This window comes from Castanea sativa, chromosome 8, assembly GCF_040712315.1.
Source record: "Castanea sativa cultivar Marrone di Chiusa Pesio chromosome 8, ASM4071231v1".
Classification (NCBI taxonomy): Eukaryota; Viridiplantae; Streptophyta; class Magnoliopsida; order Fagales; family Fagaceae; genus Castanea; species Castanea sativa.
The window spans coordinates 41,940,319-41,954,497 of record NC_134020.1 but is presented as its reverse complement, the minus strand read 5'-3'; the positions used below and the strand labels follow the sequence as shown (position 1 = coordinate 41,954,497).

Sequence of the window (14,179 nt, the reverse complement as noted above, 5' to 3'; positions counted from 1 at the left end):
TAGTAAAGATTAGGGGATGACACGGTTAAGGCCAATGGTTAAAAGGGGGGAACCCTAGAATGCCCCAGAAGCACCGGTGTTGGAGAAATGTCAAGGATAAAGGTTGCCACATCCGCATTAAAGACCCTGCACCTACTACCCTGGCCGCATTAATGGGGAAGTGACACCTGAACAGTGGAAGGGAAACTTCTGGTTACTATTCAAAGGCACTGAGAAAAGAAATATCTAGGTTAAGGGGGAGATGGGACAACACGTGTACAAAGTATCAAAGAGAGGAGTATTTAAGGGGCAACCTAGAATACAAAAAGGGGGACGGACTTTTTGTAACCTAAAAGGAAAAAGAAAAAAAGAGAAAGATATAATATAAGAACAACTCTCGGCTTACATCCGATGTTCGATTTACAATATTCCTATTGTTTCCAAGACTTGCAATCTTTAGTTTGTCATTTAATCCTCACACACTTCTAACCCGGGTTTCAAGCCCACACTCTACAACTTCATATTGTTTAAGGCTCATTGGGCCTGAGCCCATAACTGGTCTTGGGACCAGGTGCAATTGTGCACTTACAAGGATTATCTAATTAGATTATGGGGTATTTTTGACATTTTTGAAGTTATAATTAACTTTCTAAATTTTCTTAATATATAGAGATAATATATTGCACATGCACACATACACATACACATACATATCTTTACTCTCTTTTTTATATCAAGAATATATAGATTTTTTATGAATAACACATCAATTTATAAAATTTATATAAGTAAAATTTGTGAAAAATGATCATCTGCATTTAGAATTGATTTACTTTATAATTTAGATTAAATATTATAAACTTAAAAGTGTGTAGATTACTAAGTCATTTTAAATTACGATTCAGTTTGTAAACCTTTATATCTAAGAAATAAAGTTTTAATAGTGAAAATCCTATTTCAAATTTTTAGAATAAGATCACTTTCTTATTTTTTTTATCCTATACATTTACCATTCTTTTAATTAAACAACTAAAAAAATTACTCAAACAGTAAAAGAGAAGAGAAAATGATAATTAAACAACTAAAAATATACTCAATCGGAGAGAGAAATGAGAAGTAGATGATATTTCATCATAATAGAAATTTATCGGATAATCCTAGAATACAATAACTTCACATCAACAAAAATACTAAATAATTACTCTCTTTTTTAACCCTTACTCTTGAATTTTAAAAGTAATTACTCTTATTTCTCACTCAATTAGCAAAAGAGGAAAAACTATAAATAAATAAATAAATAAATAAATAAAAAATCAATGATGGAAATGGTATAGACTAAATCTCAAATTGCCGAGGTATGAGTGAGAACCACCTTATAAACTTTATCCAATCAACTCCTTGTCCAATTACTTGACACCTAATACTTACTATATTTAGTAAAAGAAGAAAAAGAAAAAAAAAATCTTCCACATACGTCAGCATCAAACTTATTTAAAGTTTATTGTCCGTTTGTACGATTTCCGTGTTATAAATAACAACTCCATATGTTGCAACTGATGAACTGAGCTTGCCTTCACCACCCAGTGCGCTCAGCCTTAAAAATGCCCACCATGGCTTGGACATGGATCATACTCTCACTTGTTTTGCTTACTTATATCCTAGTACAATGGAAAAGCAAAACCAAGAAGAAGAAATTACCTCCTGGTCCAAGAGGGTTCCCTATCTTTGGGAACCTTCATATGTTTGGAGAATTCCCTCATCAAGATCTTCATCAACTAGCTCAAAAACACGGTCCTATCATGCATTTGCGCTTAGGGATGGTACCTACCATTGTTGTCTCATCCCCTCAAGCTGCCAAGCTATTCCTTAAAACACATGACCTTGTTTTTGCTAGCAGACCACTTAATGAGGCTGCAAAGCACATCTCTTATGAGCAAAAGAGCTTGGCCTTTGCTCCATATGGTTCTTATTGGCGCAATATACGTAAGATGTGCACCCTTGAATTACTTAGCAACCTCAAAATCAATTCTTTCAAATCCATGAGAAAAGAAGAGCTTGACCTATTGATAAAGTTCATTCAAGAGGCAGCACATGAACATGTTGCTGTTGATCTCAGTGCCAAGGTTTCATCTCTCAGCGCAGATATGAGTTGCCGTTTGGTGTTTGGGAAGAAGTTCATGGACAAGGAGTTTGATGAGAGGGGATTCAAGTCTGTAATCCAAGAGGGTATGCAGCTAACTGCAACTCCTAACTTAGGTGATTACATTCCTTCTGTTGCATCCCTTGACCTTCAAGGGCTAACTCAGCGCATGAAGGCTGTGAGTAAGATCTTTGATCCCTTTTTGGAGAAGACCATTGATGAGCATGTCCAATCCAAGGATGAAAATAAGACCAAGGACTTTGTTGATGTCATGTTGGGCTTCATGGGATCTGAGTACCGAATTGAACGGCCCAATATCAAAGCTATAATCTTGGTAATTATTCAAAGAACTCACATGATAGTAGTAAGGAGTCAAACACATCATATATCAAATCGTTAAATTAATAATATAGTCAAAACTGATTCTTTATGTTTGTGTATTAGGGAAAAAAAACGATTCTATATATTTGTGTGTAGAATTCAATTATGTACCAAATATAATCTGGTGTATACAATATGATTTCTAATTATTATTTTTATTTATACTATCCTACTATCTACTTAAACACTAATTTTTATAAGAATTAATCAAGTTGAAGCTAAAGCGGCATCATTTGCTAGAATCAAAATTTTATTCTAGTGTAGTTTCTTTACTAGTTGATCCCAATAATTTTGGGATTAAGACTTGTTTGTTTTAATTTTCTAACAATGATTTTCTTACAGGATATGCTTATCGCCTCAATGGACACTTCAGCAACAGCAATTGATTGGATGCTCACGGAACTAATCAGGCATCCTCGTATAATGAAGAAAGTTCAAAAGGAGTTGGAAAATGTGGTGGGCTTAGAGAGGATGGTAGATGAATCTGACTTGGATAGCTTGGAGTACTTGGACATGGTTGTAAAAGAAACCATGAGGCTACATCCAGTAGCACCTTTGTTGATACCTCACGAGTCATTGGAAGATTGCACTATCAATGATTACCACATACCTCGTAAGTCTAGACTCTTAATAAATGTATGGGCAATTGGGAGAGACCCAAGTGTTTGGACCGAGCCAGATAAGTTTAATCCAGAGAGATTTGTTGGCAGTAGCATAGATCTTAGAGGACATGACTTTGAGCTTATCCCATTTGGGTCTGGGAGAAGAAGCTGTCCAGGAATGCAATTGGGTCTAACTGTGGTTCGGCTAGTGTTAGCACAACTTGTTCATTGCTTTGATTGGGAGCTTCCTAATGACATGTTGCCAACGGAGTTGGACATGACCGAAGAGTTTGGTCTCACAACTCCTAGAGCCAAGCACCTACTTGCTATTCCTACTTATCGCCTTCACAAGTGACAATGTGTTCTTTTTGGTTTTTGTTGTCTAGACTACTAATTAAAGTGCCAGTATGAATGTCTAGATTTGTGGTTGTTTACTTCTACTGCATTTGCTCATTTTGTGGATCATATTTTCTGCTGTACGTACCTATCATGTACAACTCTACAAGCTACCATATACCTGGTATTCCTTACTCATGGAAAAGTGTCGAAGAATTAATTAATCTTGATTTTACATCATTTAATTTTGCGGTTTGTTTTGCTGTTCCTCTTATACAACCATACATGCATGTGAGAAGATCCAAATGCTCAAATGCGTAGGTAAAAACTTGATGGAAGTTCCTGACGCACTTTATCCATAAAGCCAGTTCGCATTTCTGCTTACCGGTTACAATAATACTTGAATATAAAATTCATTATTTCTTAACAATTTAATAAATGGGATTACTAATAATTTATGATTGTACCGAGCTAAGTGGTCCTAAGTTTGAAGGAGATTGTTTCTCAAATAGAAGAAAGATAAAAAAAAGTTTGAAAGAGTGGGTTAAACTAATGGTTTCCAGTTTTAGACAATTGATTAATTTCTCTCTTTTCTTTATAGAGATGTTAGACCTAGTGATTATCAAACGTTAGAACCATGGTTTTCAGACCCGGACCATTCAATGAACCGTAAAAATGAGAGGTTCAAGATTTTTAAAGTCGAACCGTAATAACGTCATAATTAATTTAATAATTATTTAAATATAAATTAATATAAATATAAAATTTGACTAAAATAATCCCTAAATAAATATAAAGATCTATATTTCAAATGTATTGTTCATATGATAAATTAAAAAAAATTAAATAAAAAGCAAACATAATAAATAAGCAAGTATATAAGTACATAACCATGTCAAAGTTGATTTACAGATTATATATTGATATTTACTTAAATCACTAACCATACCAAATAGTAAACCATTATTATCAATTTGAAATCTAATATAAAATATTATTAAAATATTAAGGAGGATAGTTGATGAAGCTTAAAGCTATTGTAGTAGTAGCACACTAGTACTATATAATGTGGGACAGTGGAACACTAGTACTGTAATGCATGAATAGAATAAATATCAACAAAGATTAAAACTAATTATATAATAAATATATTAATCTCATCAAAAAAATGAATAAATATATATATTATATGATCTGACATCTGTGGTACAGAATGGGCGAGACTATCAAGGCGTTTTTAACTAGGCTATGTATTACATACCTATTACAACTGTAAGGGCAAGTTTTGTATCCTCATCCCAAAGGATAGATGAATTAAGGCCCAAAGAGTTCAATACAATGAAAAAACAAGCTTGTGCAAAGAAATTATTCCTCGGCAACGTCCGAGGAGAGTAATTCTTTGATATCTATATTTCTCATAGACTCGGTTACAATTATAGTTCTTTGTGCTACAGTATTTTTTTTTTCTTTCAATTATCAGATGCTCCCTTTGTAATGGGCTCCTTCTCCTTTATATTACCCCCCCTTTGCTTTATCTCAGCCCTCCATGTATAGATCAAATGGCTGGCTTTTGTCCTTATCCCATCAGCACCTTCCTGAAACTTTTAGTGGTAGCTGTAAGGTTGAACATCACTGTTCAGGCATCACTTCTACATTAATGCGGCCAGAGAGTTAGCCACAGAGCATTTAATGCGATGGTAGCAGCTTTCCCTCAGATACGTCTTACCTTCCCCTTGTCTCATTCATTCCTGATGCTTATCCTTAACAGTGGAACTGTCGGAACGTTGCTCTTGATAGCAGGTCAACCCTTTTGACCTCTGCATTGCCAAAGTCGAGGAGGAGTTTAACCCTGGATCACCTTCCTGAACTCTCATAACCAGTCACCTTCCTCCATTCACCAGCCCACACTTCTACATCAGCGTTTACTTGTCCTCGGACTAATAAGTGTTCTCGGATAGGGCCCACGGCCCAACATACGCTTCTAGGCATGCCATCCTTACAACAGTTTTATCAAACAAAACAAAGATGTCTCAGCAGAATGAAAACAAAACAGTGAGAGGAAGGGAGAAAGAGAGAGAGCCATAACCATTACTACCACTGGTTTGGACTTTGGAGAGATCCGATCGCCGGTCGTTGACTGGAGGTTGCAGCCCACTAATATGCGATGGTAGCAGCTTTCCCTCAGATATGTCTTACCTTCCCCTTGTCTCATTCATTCCTGATGCTTATCCTTAACAGTGGAACTGCCCGGAACGTTACTTTTGATAGCAGGTCAACCCTTTTAACCTCTGCACTGCCAAAGTCAAGGAGGAGTTTAACCCTAGACCACCTTCCTGAACTCTCATGACCAATCACCTTCCTCCATTCACCAGCCCGCACTTCTACATCAGCGTTTACTTGTCCTCGGACTAATAAGTGTTCTCGGATAGGGCCCACGGCCCAACATACGCTTCTGGGCATGCCATCCCTACAACAGTTTTATCAAACAAAACAAAGATGTCTTAGCAGAATGAAAACAAAACAGTGAGAGGAAGGGAGAAAGAGAGAGAGCCATAACCGTTACTACCACTGGTTTGGACTTTGGAGAGATCCGATCGCCGGTCGTCGACTGGAGGTTGCAGCCCACTAATATGACTGACCTTAGGCCAATGAGGAAGCACGAAGTGTTCCTCAGCTTGAAGAGGGACCTTGTCATGGTAAGTCCTTCAACCAATTTCCCTACTTTTAAAATTGCACCCCTTTTTACCCCTTCTTCCTTTTTTACTATTATACTTCTTTCCTTGGCAGGCTATTCAAGCCACATACAGGGCTGAGGAGATGGAAAACTTGTCCCATAGGCAGATGAAGGATAAGGAAAGGAGGAGCATCGCATCTATGGAGGCTTTCAACATGGTAGAGAAGAAGACTCAAAAGCTGACCTCGAAGCTAAATGAGACTGACAGAGACAAGAAAAGCACTGTGGTTACCCTCTAAGGAGCTGAAAGGTAGGCGAAGAGCCAATATTAGCAGCTCCGCCAAGCCGAGGACCAACTGTCTGTAGCCAAAGAGCAGATCACGGGTCTGAAGAAGAAGCTTAAAGAGGCCAAGAAAGCCAAGGACTAAGCCAAGCAGGATGGCTACGATGTGGGGGTAGTATTGACCAAAGAGGCTCTCAGGGCTGAGGTCTCAGGAGTGTGTAGGACATACTGCCTCCAAGTGTGAAACGAGGCCCTCAACCAGGCTGGGGTTGAGGCCTCCTCTGCTTTTAGGAGAGTAGAGAATGTTTACTATCCCCCAGCAATTCGCGCATGCAGCCTTCCAAGCTTTTCAGGCCTCTAGGCCACCACTATCTCCAAAAAGGCAGATGAAGACAAGGGCAGCCCGACTAAGATCCCTCTTTCCTCTACCAGTCCTCCTAAGGAAGCAGAACAAGTCAAGGCCACTAAAAATGACAAAGACCCATCCAAGGGAGTGATTCCTAATACCACCAAGCCTCCAACTGCACCTAAGGATCCTTCTAGAGCAGAGAAACTCCTCGGCAATTAGAAATTGTTCTTGCTACCCTTCCCGTACCTACCAAGGAAGACCCTAAGGGCAAAGGTCCGGCCTCTACTATTGCTGAAGCTGCCAATCCCCCCAAGGCCACAGGGAAGGAAAACCCCCTATTGAAGATCAAGTAGTGCTTAGACACATTTTGTAGTAGTTTTTTTTTTTTTTTGTAATGACTGTTTAAATTTTCAAGGTTGTAATCATTTTTCCTTTTCTAAAGCTCAACTTAATGATAATTATGAGCTTTATTTTATATTCCTGGTACTCGCATAAATTCTGATATAACATTTGCATTACCTTGCACTTAATTGATATATAAATGACATATAGCTTCATTCAACTTGAGATATTCCCACACCCTTGATTTCAACAATCATCCGTACAAGTGGTGGTATAGTTGCTAAACTTTATACCATTAATACCATGACAAATTAAAACTTTCAAGTCTATAATCTGTAATAAAAAGTAATTTCAGCTTCAAAAACATATTTGCCATGCTTGAAACAAGCTGCTTACATTACCAGACATGCTTTAGGCTATTCCTCTTAACATTAAATAATGGTGTACCATGTATTTACTTACAATTTTACCTGATCATCCACTTGACAGCACACCAAAACAAAGATAGGTGTTATTTTACCCATAGTAGATGGTCTAAGGAACCAAATATGACAAAGGTTCAATTTAATAATTAGACAAGTAATAAGGAGAATTAATTTACCCAAAGTATGTGGTCCGAGGAGCCAAGCATGACCAATTTAATACTTAAACAAGTAATAAGGAGTATTAATTTACCTAAGGTATGTGGTCCAAGGAGCCAGGCATGACTAAAGTTCTATTTAATACTTAAACAAATGACAAGGAGTATTAATTTACCCAAGGTATGTAGTCTAAGAAGTCAGGCATGACCAAGGTTCTGTTTATTACTTAAACAAGATATAAAGAGTATTAATTTATCCAAGGTATGTGATCTGATGAGCCAGACATGACTAAGGTTCTGTTTAATACTTAAAAAATGATAAGGAGTATTAATTTACCCAAGGTATGTGGTCTGAGGAACTAGGCATGACCAAGGTTTTGCTTAATACTTAAACAAACCATCAATGTAACACATAATGTCATAAATAAAGACATGGCAGAAATGCCTTTTGTTAATAATAATACATTCGCACGTTATTTACATTCTAGGGACGTGGTATAATATTTTCATCTAGATCTTCCAAGAAGTATGCACCTATACCAGCCACCGAGGTGATACGGTATGGCCCTTCCCATTGGGCCCTAACTTTTCCTAAGCTAGGTTTTTTGCAGTACCCAGAACTTTTCTTAATACCAAGTCTCTAGGAGCTAATGGCCTTAACCTCACATTTGAGTCGTACCTCTGCTTGAGCTTCTGCTGATAGTACGCCAACTGAACCGTGGCATTTTCCCTCCATTCTTCAATTAAATCCAAGCCTTTCTCTAGTAGGTTGTCATTGCTATGTGGAGTGAACAAGCTTGTCCTCAATGTTGGGAGCCCAATCTCCAGGGGGATCACAGCCTCAGCCCCATAAGTCATTGAAAATGGTGTCTCCCCTCTTGACCTATAAGGAATAGTCCGGTATATCCAAAGAACATACGACAACTCTTCCACCCATTTACCCTTTGCGTCTTCCAGCATCTTCTTGAGTCCAGTCACTATGACCTTATTGACAGTCTTGGCCTGTCCATTCCCCTGTGGATAAGCCGGGGTAGAGCACCTATTCTTAATACCCAAGTCACAGCAATACCTCCTGAAGGCTTTGCTATCAAATTGAAGACCATTGTCTGAGATGAGGGTATGAAGGATCTCAAACCGAGTAACAATATTTTTCCACACAAATCTCTTGGCATCCAATTCCTTGATATTTGACAATGGTTCAACTTTAACCCACTTGGTGAAGTAATCCGTGCCGACCAGCAGCCATCTCTTATTCCCTGCTGCCTTAGAGAAATGCCCTACAATATCCAATCTCCATTGAACAAAAGGTCAAGGGCTAGATAGAGGATTGAGGACACCCTCTGGTTGATGAATATTTGGAGCAAGTCTTTGACATTGGTCACACTTCTTCACGTACTCTTGTACTTCCTTCTGCATATTCGACCACCAATATCCCTGGGTGAGGGCTCAATGAGACAAGGATCTGCCTCCTATATAACATTCATAAATCCCTTCATGTAACTTTTCTAAGAGTGGCTCTATTGCCTCAGGGTGTATGCATAGCAAATATGGCCCAGAAAATGAGCGCTTGTACAATTTTTGATCCTTGAACAACCAAAATCGAGAAGCCTTTCTTCGCACTTTGTCAGCCTCAGCCCTTTCCTCAGGCAAGATATCCTCCTTAAGGAATAGCATGATAGAATCCATCCAGCTAAGTCCCACCATAATTTTATGAATTTGGACCTTTTCCCTATTCATCTCAGTGGGTTTGCATAAGTCCTCAACAAGGATAATCTGAGGTAAGCTCTGCGCCGAGGAGGTTGTGAGAGTGGCAAGATAATCAGCATGTGAATTCCTACTCCTAGGGATTTTTTGTAGGGTGAAAGACTCAAACCTTGATTGTAAGTGTCAAATCTGATTCAGATACTCCTGCATTCTCAAATCCCTAGCTTCTAATTCTCCTCTTACCTGGTCTACAACCAATCTCGAATCTGAAAACACCTCCATTATTTTTCCTCCGATTTCTGAACCATAGTCATTCCCATTAACAAAGCCTCATACTCAGCCTTATTGTTCATGGCCAAGAAGCCCAACCTTAGGGATTTCTCAATGATGATCTTTTTAGGAGATACTACAACTAGCCCCATTACGGATCCTCTTTGATTTGCTGTGCCATCAATGTATGCTCTCTAGGATGAAGGCTCTTGCAGGGAGACTACACCAACTAATTTTTCATCCATGGTATGCTTTTCTCCCTCCTCTTCCAGTAGTGATTTAGTAAACTCGGCCACTAGATCTGCGAGGACCTAGCCCTTAATAGAGGTACGAGGCATATACTTGATATCAAAAGTCCCTAGGATCGTGCTCCACTTGGCAATACTTTATGCGTAATCAGCTCTGCAAAGTAGTGATTGAAGCGGAAGTTGGATTAAAACCACAATTGTGTGAGCTTGTAAGTAGTAAGGGAGCTTACGTGTGGCATGAACCACTGCCAAAATGGCCTTCTCTAGTGGTAGGTAACGAACCTCGGCCTCATGCAGTGACTTGCTCACATAATAAACTGGCCTCTGCACTCCATTGTCAACTCGTAGCAGTACTAAGCTTACCGCATAAGAGGCCACAGCAACATAAGCAAACAGGACTTCCTCTTTCTCAGGCCATGACATAATAGGTAGCCGAGAAAGGTATTCCTCAACTGCTGGAAGGCTAGGGCACACTCCTCAATCCACTCAAATCCTTTCCACTTATACAACAATCAAAAGAAAGGCCTACACCTATCTGCTGACTAAAGGTGGCAAACTAAGCCCAAACTCATTTGCCCGCCCAAACCCATTTGCCCACCCAAACTGACCGACTCTAATTGAACCCAAACCCACCCAATTATTAGTTGGGTTAAATGGGCATCAACCCAATTAGACCTAATGATTATTGGGTTTTAACTAAAAACCCATTGAAGCCCATTTAACCCAAAAACAATATACTCAAATTCAACCCAGTCCTTCTCATAAAAATAAAAATAAAAAAGAATAAAACATTGTTTTTAATAATAAAAAATCTAGACTAAACAAAAGAAAATTAACCATCTTGTGAGATTTTCTCAGCAACCAAACAGAGTCCCAATTTTTAAGAAATTTAAGAGAACATTTGAAACTCAAATATACAAATTCTCTTTATCCTTTCCAGCATTTTGTCTCCAACCAAACAGAATATTACTCACAAATAAAAAAAAATTTTAAAAAAAAAGAAAAAGAAGAAGAAGAATATAACGTGATTCTCCGATCTAGAATCCAATGATGATATTGGACTCAATCGCCCGAGACGCGATTCTCGCGTGGCACCGTGAGGAGTTCGCGGCAACGAACGCGATCATTGACGCGCTGTGCGCGCACCTGCCTCAGTTGGCTGGTGCCGGAGTTGGAGGGGTGGCGTCGTTGGAATATGACGCGATGTTCGCTGCAATACACCGCCAGAGGCTGAACTGGATCCCGGTGCTCCAGATGCAGAAGTACCACTCCATCACCGACGTTGTGGTCGAGCTCCGGCAAGTCACTACCCCGAAGAAAAAGGACAATTTTAATGGGTTAGTCACTAAACAAGATCACACGGACTCAACTGCCAAGGCTGAGACGAAGAAGAGCGAGGAGGTGAAGGTGGCGAAATTGGATGAGTAAGATCAGAAAGTCAAAGAGGAGGAGCAGAGTGAGAAAATCAACGAGAAAGTGACGGAAAGTGACGGAAAATTAAAATTTTGATGTTAGAGGGGTATTTTGGTAATTTTATTAATTGGGTAATTGGGTGAGCAGGGGTTTACCCATTATAATTGGGTTGGGTTGGGTTTGGGTTAGAAACAATTAATTAAATGGGTTTTAATGGGTAAATGGGTTTTATATACCCAACCCAATTATACCCAACCCAAACCCACCCATTTGACACCCCTACCGCTGACCGAGACATAAATCGGTTTAGAGCAGCAATCATCCTTGTCAACTTCTAGACCTTTTTAGGATTCCGAATTGGTTGCAAATTTTTAATTACCTCAATCTGATCAGGGTTGACTTCAATTCCCCGATGAGTGACCATGTATCCTAGAAAATTACCTGAGCCAACGCTAAAAGAACACTTGGAAGCATTGAGGCGCAGTTTGTGCCTCTTTAGTATTTCAAAAATATTCCCGAGGTTACCCACGTGCTCAGACGCCACCTTAATTTTTACCACTGCCTAGTTGTGGTTCGAACATCTTGGTCATCATCCTCTGATAGGTAAACCCTGCATTCTTCAATCCAAAAGGCATCACCTTATAATGGTAATTTCCAGTAGGAGTAACAAATATTGTGTTCTCTTGATCACCCAAAGCCAATGGTATTTGATGGTACCCTTGAAAGACATCCAAAAAGCTCATCCGAGGATGGCTTACAGTTGCATCCACTAATTGATCTATCCGAGGCATGGGGAAAGGGTCTTTCGGGCAAACCTTGTTCAAATCTGTGAAGTCCACACATACTCGTCATTTCCCAGTCTTCTTCTTCATAACCACAGTATTGGCCAACCACTCAGGGTAAAACACCTCTTTTATGGCCTCAGCTCGTTTAAGCTTGAGCACCTCCTCCTTGACATCATTAGAGTGCTCCTTAGACGAGTGTCGAGGAGGTTGCCTTTTGGGGAGGACAGATGGAATGACGTTTAAATGATGGCATATGAAACTTGGGTCCACTCTAGGAGCCTCGTAAGCATTCCATGCAAACACATCTATATTTTTTCTAAGAAAAACTATCAGCTCTTCCCTCTCCAGAAGAGGCAACTGAACTCTAACCTGGAAAAATTTCTCCTTATCTTCATCAATAATTTCCTCACACTTTGCCCGCTCTACTACCATGTCCATAGACAACACCGGCACCCTTGATTGCTATAACCCCTGCGTAACACAAGCCGAGGACTCACCTTCAGTCTAATATCTAATTGCAGCCACCAAGCACTGCCTAGCCATAGGCTGGCTCCCAATCAGCTCCCCAACTTGGTCCCCGAACAGATATTTCACTTTCAAGTGTAGGGTGGGCAAAACGGCCCCCATGGCATAAAGCCAGGGTCTAGCTATAATGGCCGTGTAGGGAGAATAAGCATCCACCATAATGAAGTCCACCTCCACCACTTCTAAACTCACCTGCACAGGTAGTTTAATTTGGCGCCTTGGAATAACAACCTTCTCGTCGAAGCCTATTAGAGGTGAATCATCGCATGCCAAGTCTTCAGGCTTCAATTTTAGCCCTTTATACAAATCAAGGTACATGATCTCTGCACTACTGCCCTAATCTACCAACACCCTCTTCACATCATACCCTCATATCCTAAGGGTGACCACTAGTGCATCATCATGTGGCTGAAAGATTCCAATTTTGTCTTCGTCAGAAAAACTCAATGCTGGTCAATATTCCATCCTACCCCTCTTCAGCTCAAGAGACGAATCCTCTGCGAGTGGCCGAGCTATAGACATCACCCTGGAGGGATGAGAACCGGTCCTTCTTGGAGCAGGGAGAATAACATTAATTGTGCCCAAAGATGCTCTTGAAGGAGCATCTCTCTTAGATCCCAATCCTGCCTGGCCTCCTTGCCCACTAGGCTGATACAGAAATTGCTTTAACTTTCCACTCCTAACCAACTGCTCCAAATAACTCCATAAAGTTCTGCAATCTCTTGTGGTGTGTCCTCGTTCCTGGTGGTATTGGAAATGAAGGCTTTGATTGCGCTTCGTGGGGTCTTCTCCCATCTTATTTGGCCATTTAAACTATGGCTCATTCTTTATTTTTTTTCTAAGACTTGATGTTCTGGTTCCCGGAACACTATGCCAATCATCTGAGTAGCAGTAGACCCAGATTGCCCAGCAAAGTCTCTTTGGGGCCGGTTGTTGTTGTATTTGTCCAACCTGAAATCCCTCATATCCTGAGGAATCACCATAGCCTTCCCCTTCCCTTACTGTTAGTCCTCCTCTACCCATTTATACTCATCAATACGGTCCATGAGCTAACACACGCTTTTAACAGGCTTCCTTGTCATAGATTTTCTCAAATCATGCTCGGCAAGCAGGCCGACCTTGAAAGTCCTTATGGCCACATTATCGAAATTCTCATCAATCTCATTGAACATCTCCCAGTATCTATCAGAGTATGTTTTTAGGGTCTCCCCCTCTCGCATGGTCATGGAACACAAAAAGTCCAAAGGTTGAGGAACTCGGCTGCAAGTAACAAAACGAGATCCGAACACCCAAGTGAGCTCTTTGAAGGAATTAATAAAACCTACTCCCAAGCCATTAAACCATCTCATCGCCACAGGCCCCAAATTGGATGGGAATAGCTTGCACATCAAGGCCTCATTCTTAGAATGAATAGTCATTCTCTGATTGAAGTGGCTCATATGCTCCACAGGGTCTGTTCGGCCATTGTACATGGTGAATGTTGGCTGAGTAAACCGCCAAGGGAGTTTTCCTCCTTCAATTCTACGTGTGAAAGGTGATTTGGAAATTTGGTTTAATGCCCTACTCAT

The 14,179-nt window shown here is 39.9% G+C and overlaps 3 protein-coding genes across 3 annotated transcripts; 1 reads left to right on the top strand and 2 right to left on the bottom strand.

Moving 5' to 3' along the window:
- The first annotated feature begins 1,543 nt into the window (after positions 1 to 1,543).
- On the top strand, positions 1,544 to 3,540 carry LOC142606865 (cytochrome P450 71AU50-like). Its single transcript, XM_075778228.1, has 2 exons — positions 1,544 to 2,453; positions 2,843 to 3,540. The coding sequence occupies exons 1-2, from the start codon at positions 1,581 to 1,583 to the stop codon at positions 3,455 to 3,457; spliced, it is 1,488 nt and encodes a 495-aa protein (XP_075634343.1). The 5' UTR covers positions 1,544 to 1,580; the 3' UTR covers positions 3,458 to 3,540.
- A 4,717-nt stretch (positions 3,541 to 8,257) lies between these two features.
- On the bottom strand, positions 8,258 to 10,311 carry LOC142606348 (uncharacterized). Its single transcript, XM_075777714.1, has 4 exons — positions 10,119 to 10,311; positions 9,614 to 9,669; positions 9,063 to 9,135; positions 8,258 to 8,943 (listed from the first exon to the last, which is right to left on the bottom strand). The coding sequence occupies exons 1-4, from the start codon at positions 10,309 to 10,311 to the stop codon at positions 8,258 to 8,260; spliced, it is 1,008 nt and encodes a 335-aa protein (XP_075633829.1).
- Positions 10,312 to 13,660: 3,349 nt separating this feature from the next.
- On the bottom strand, positions 13,661 to 14,179 carry LOC142606347 (uncharacterized). Its single transcript, XM_075777713.1, has one exon. It carries the CDS (start codon positions 14,177 to 14,179, stop codon positions 13,661 to 13,663), a length of 519 nt encoding a protein of 172 aa, XP_075633828.1.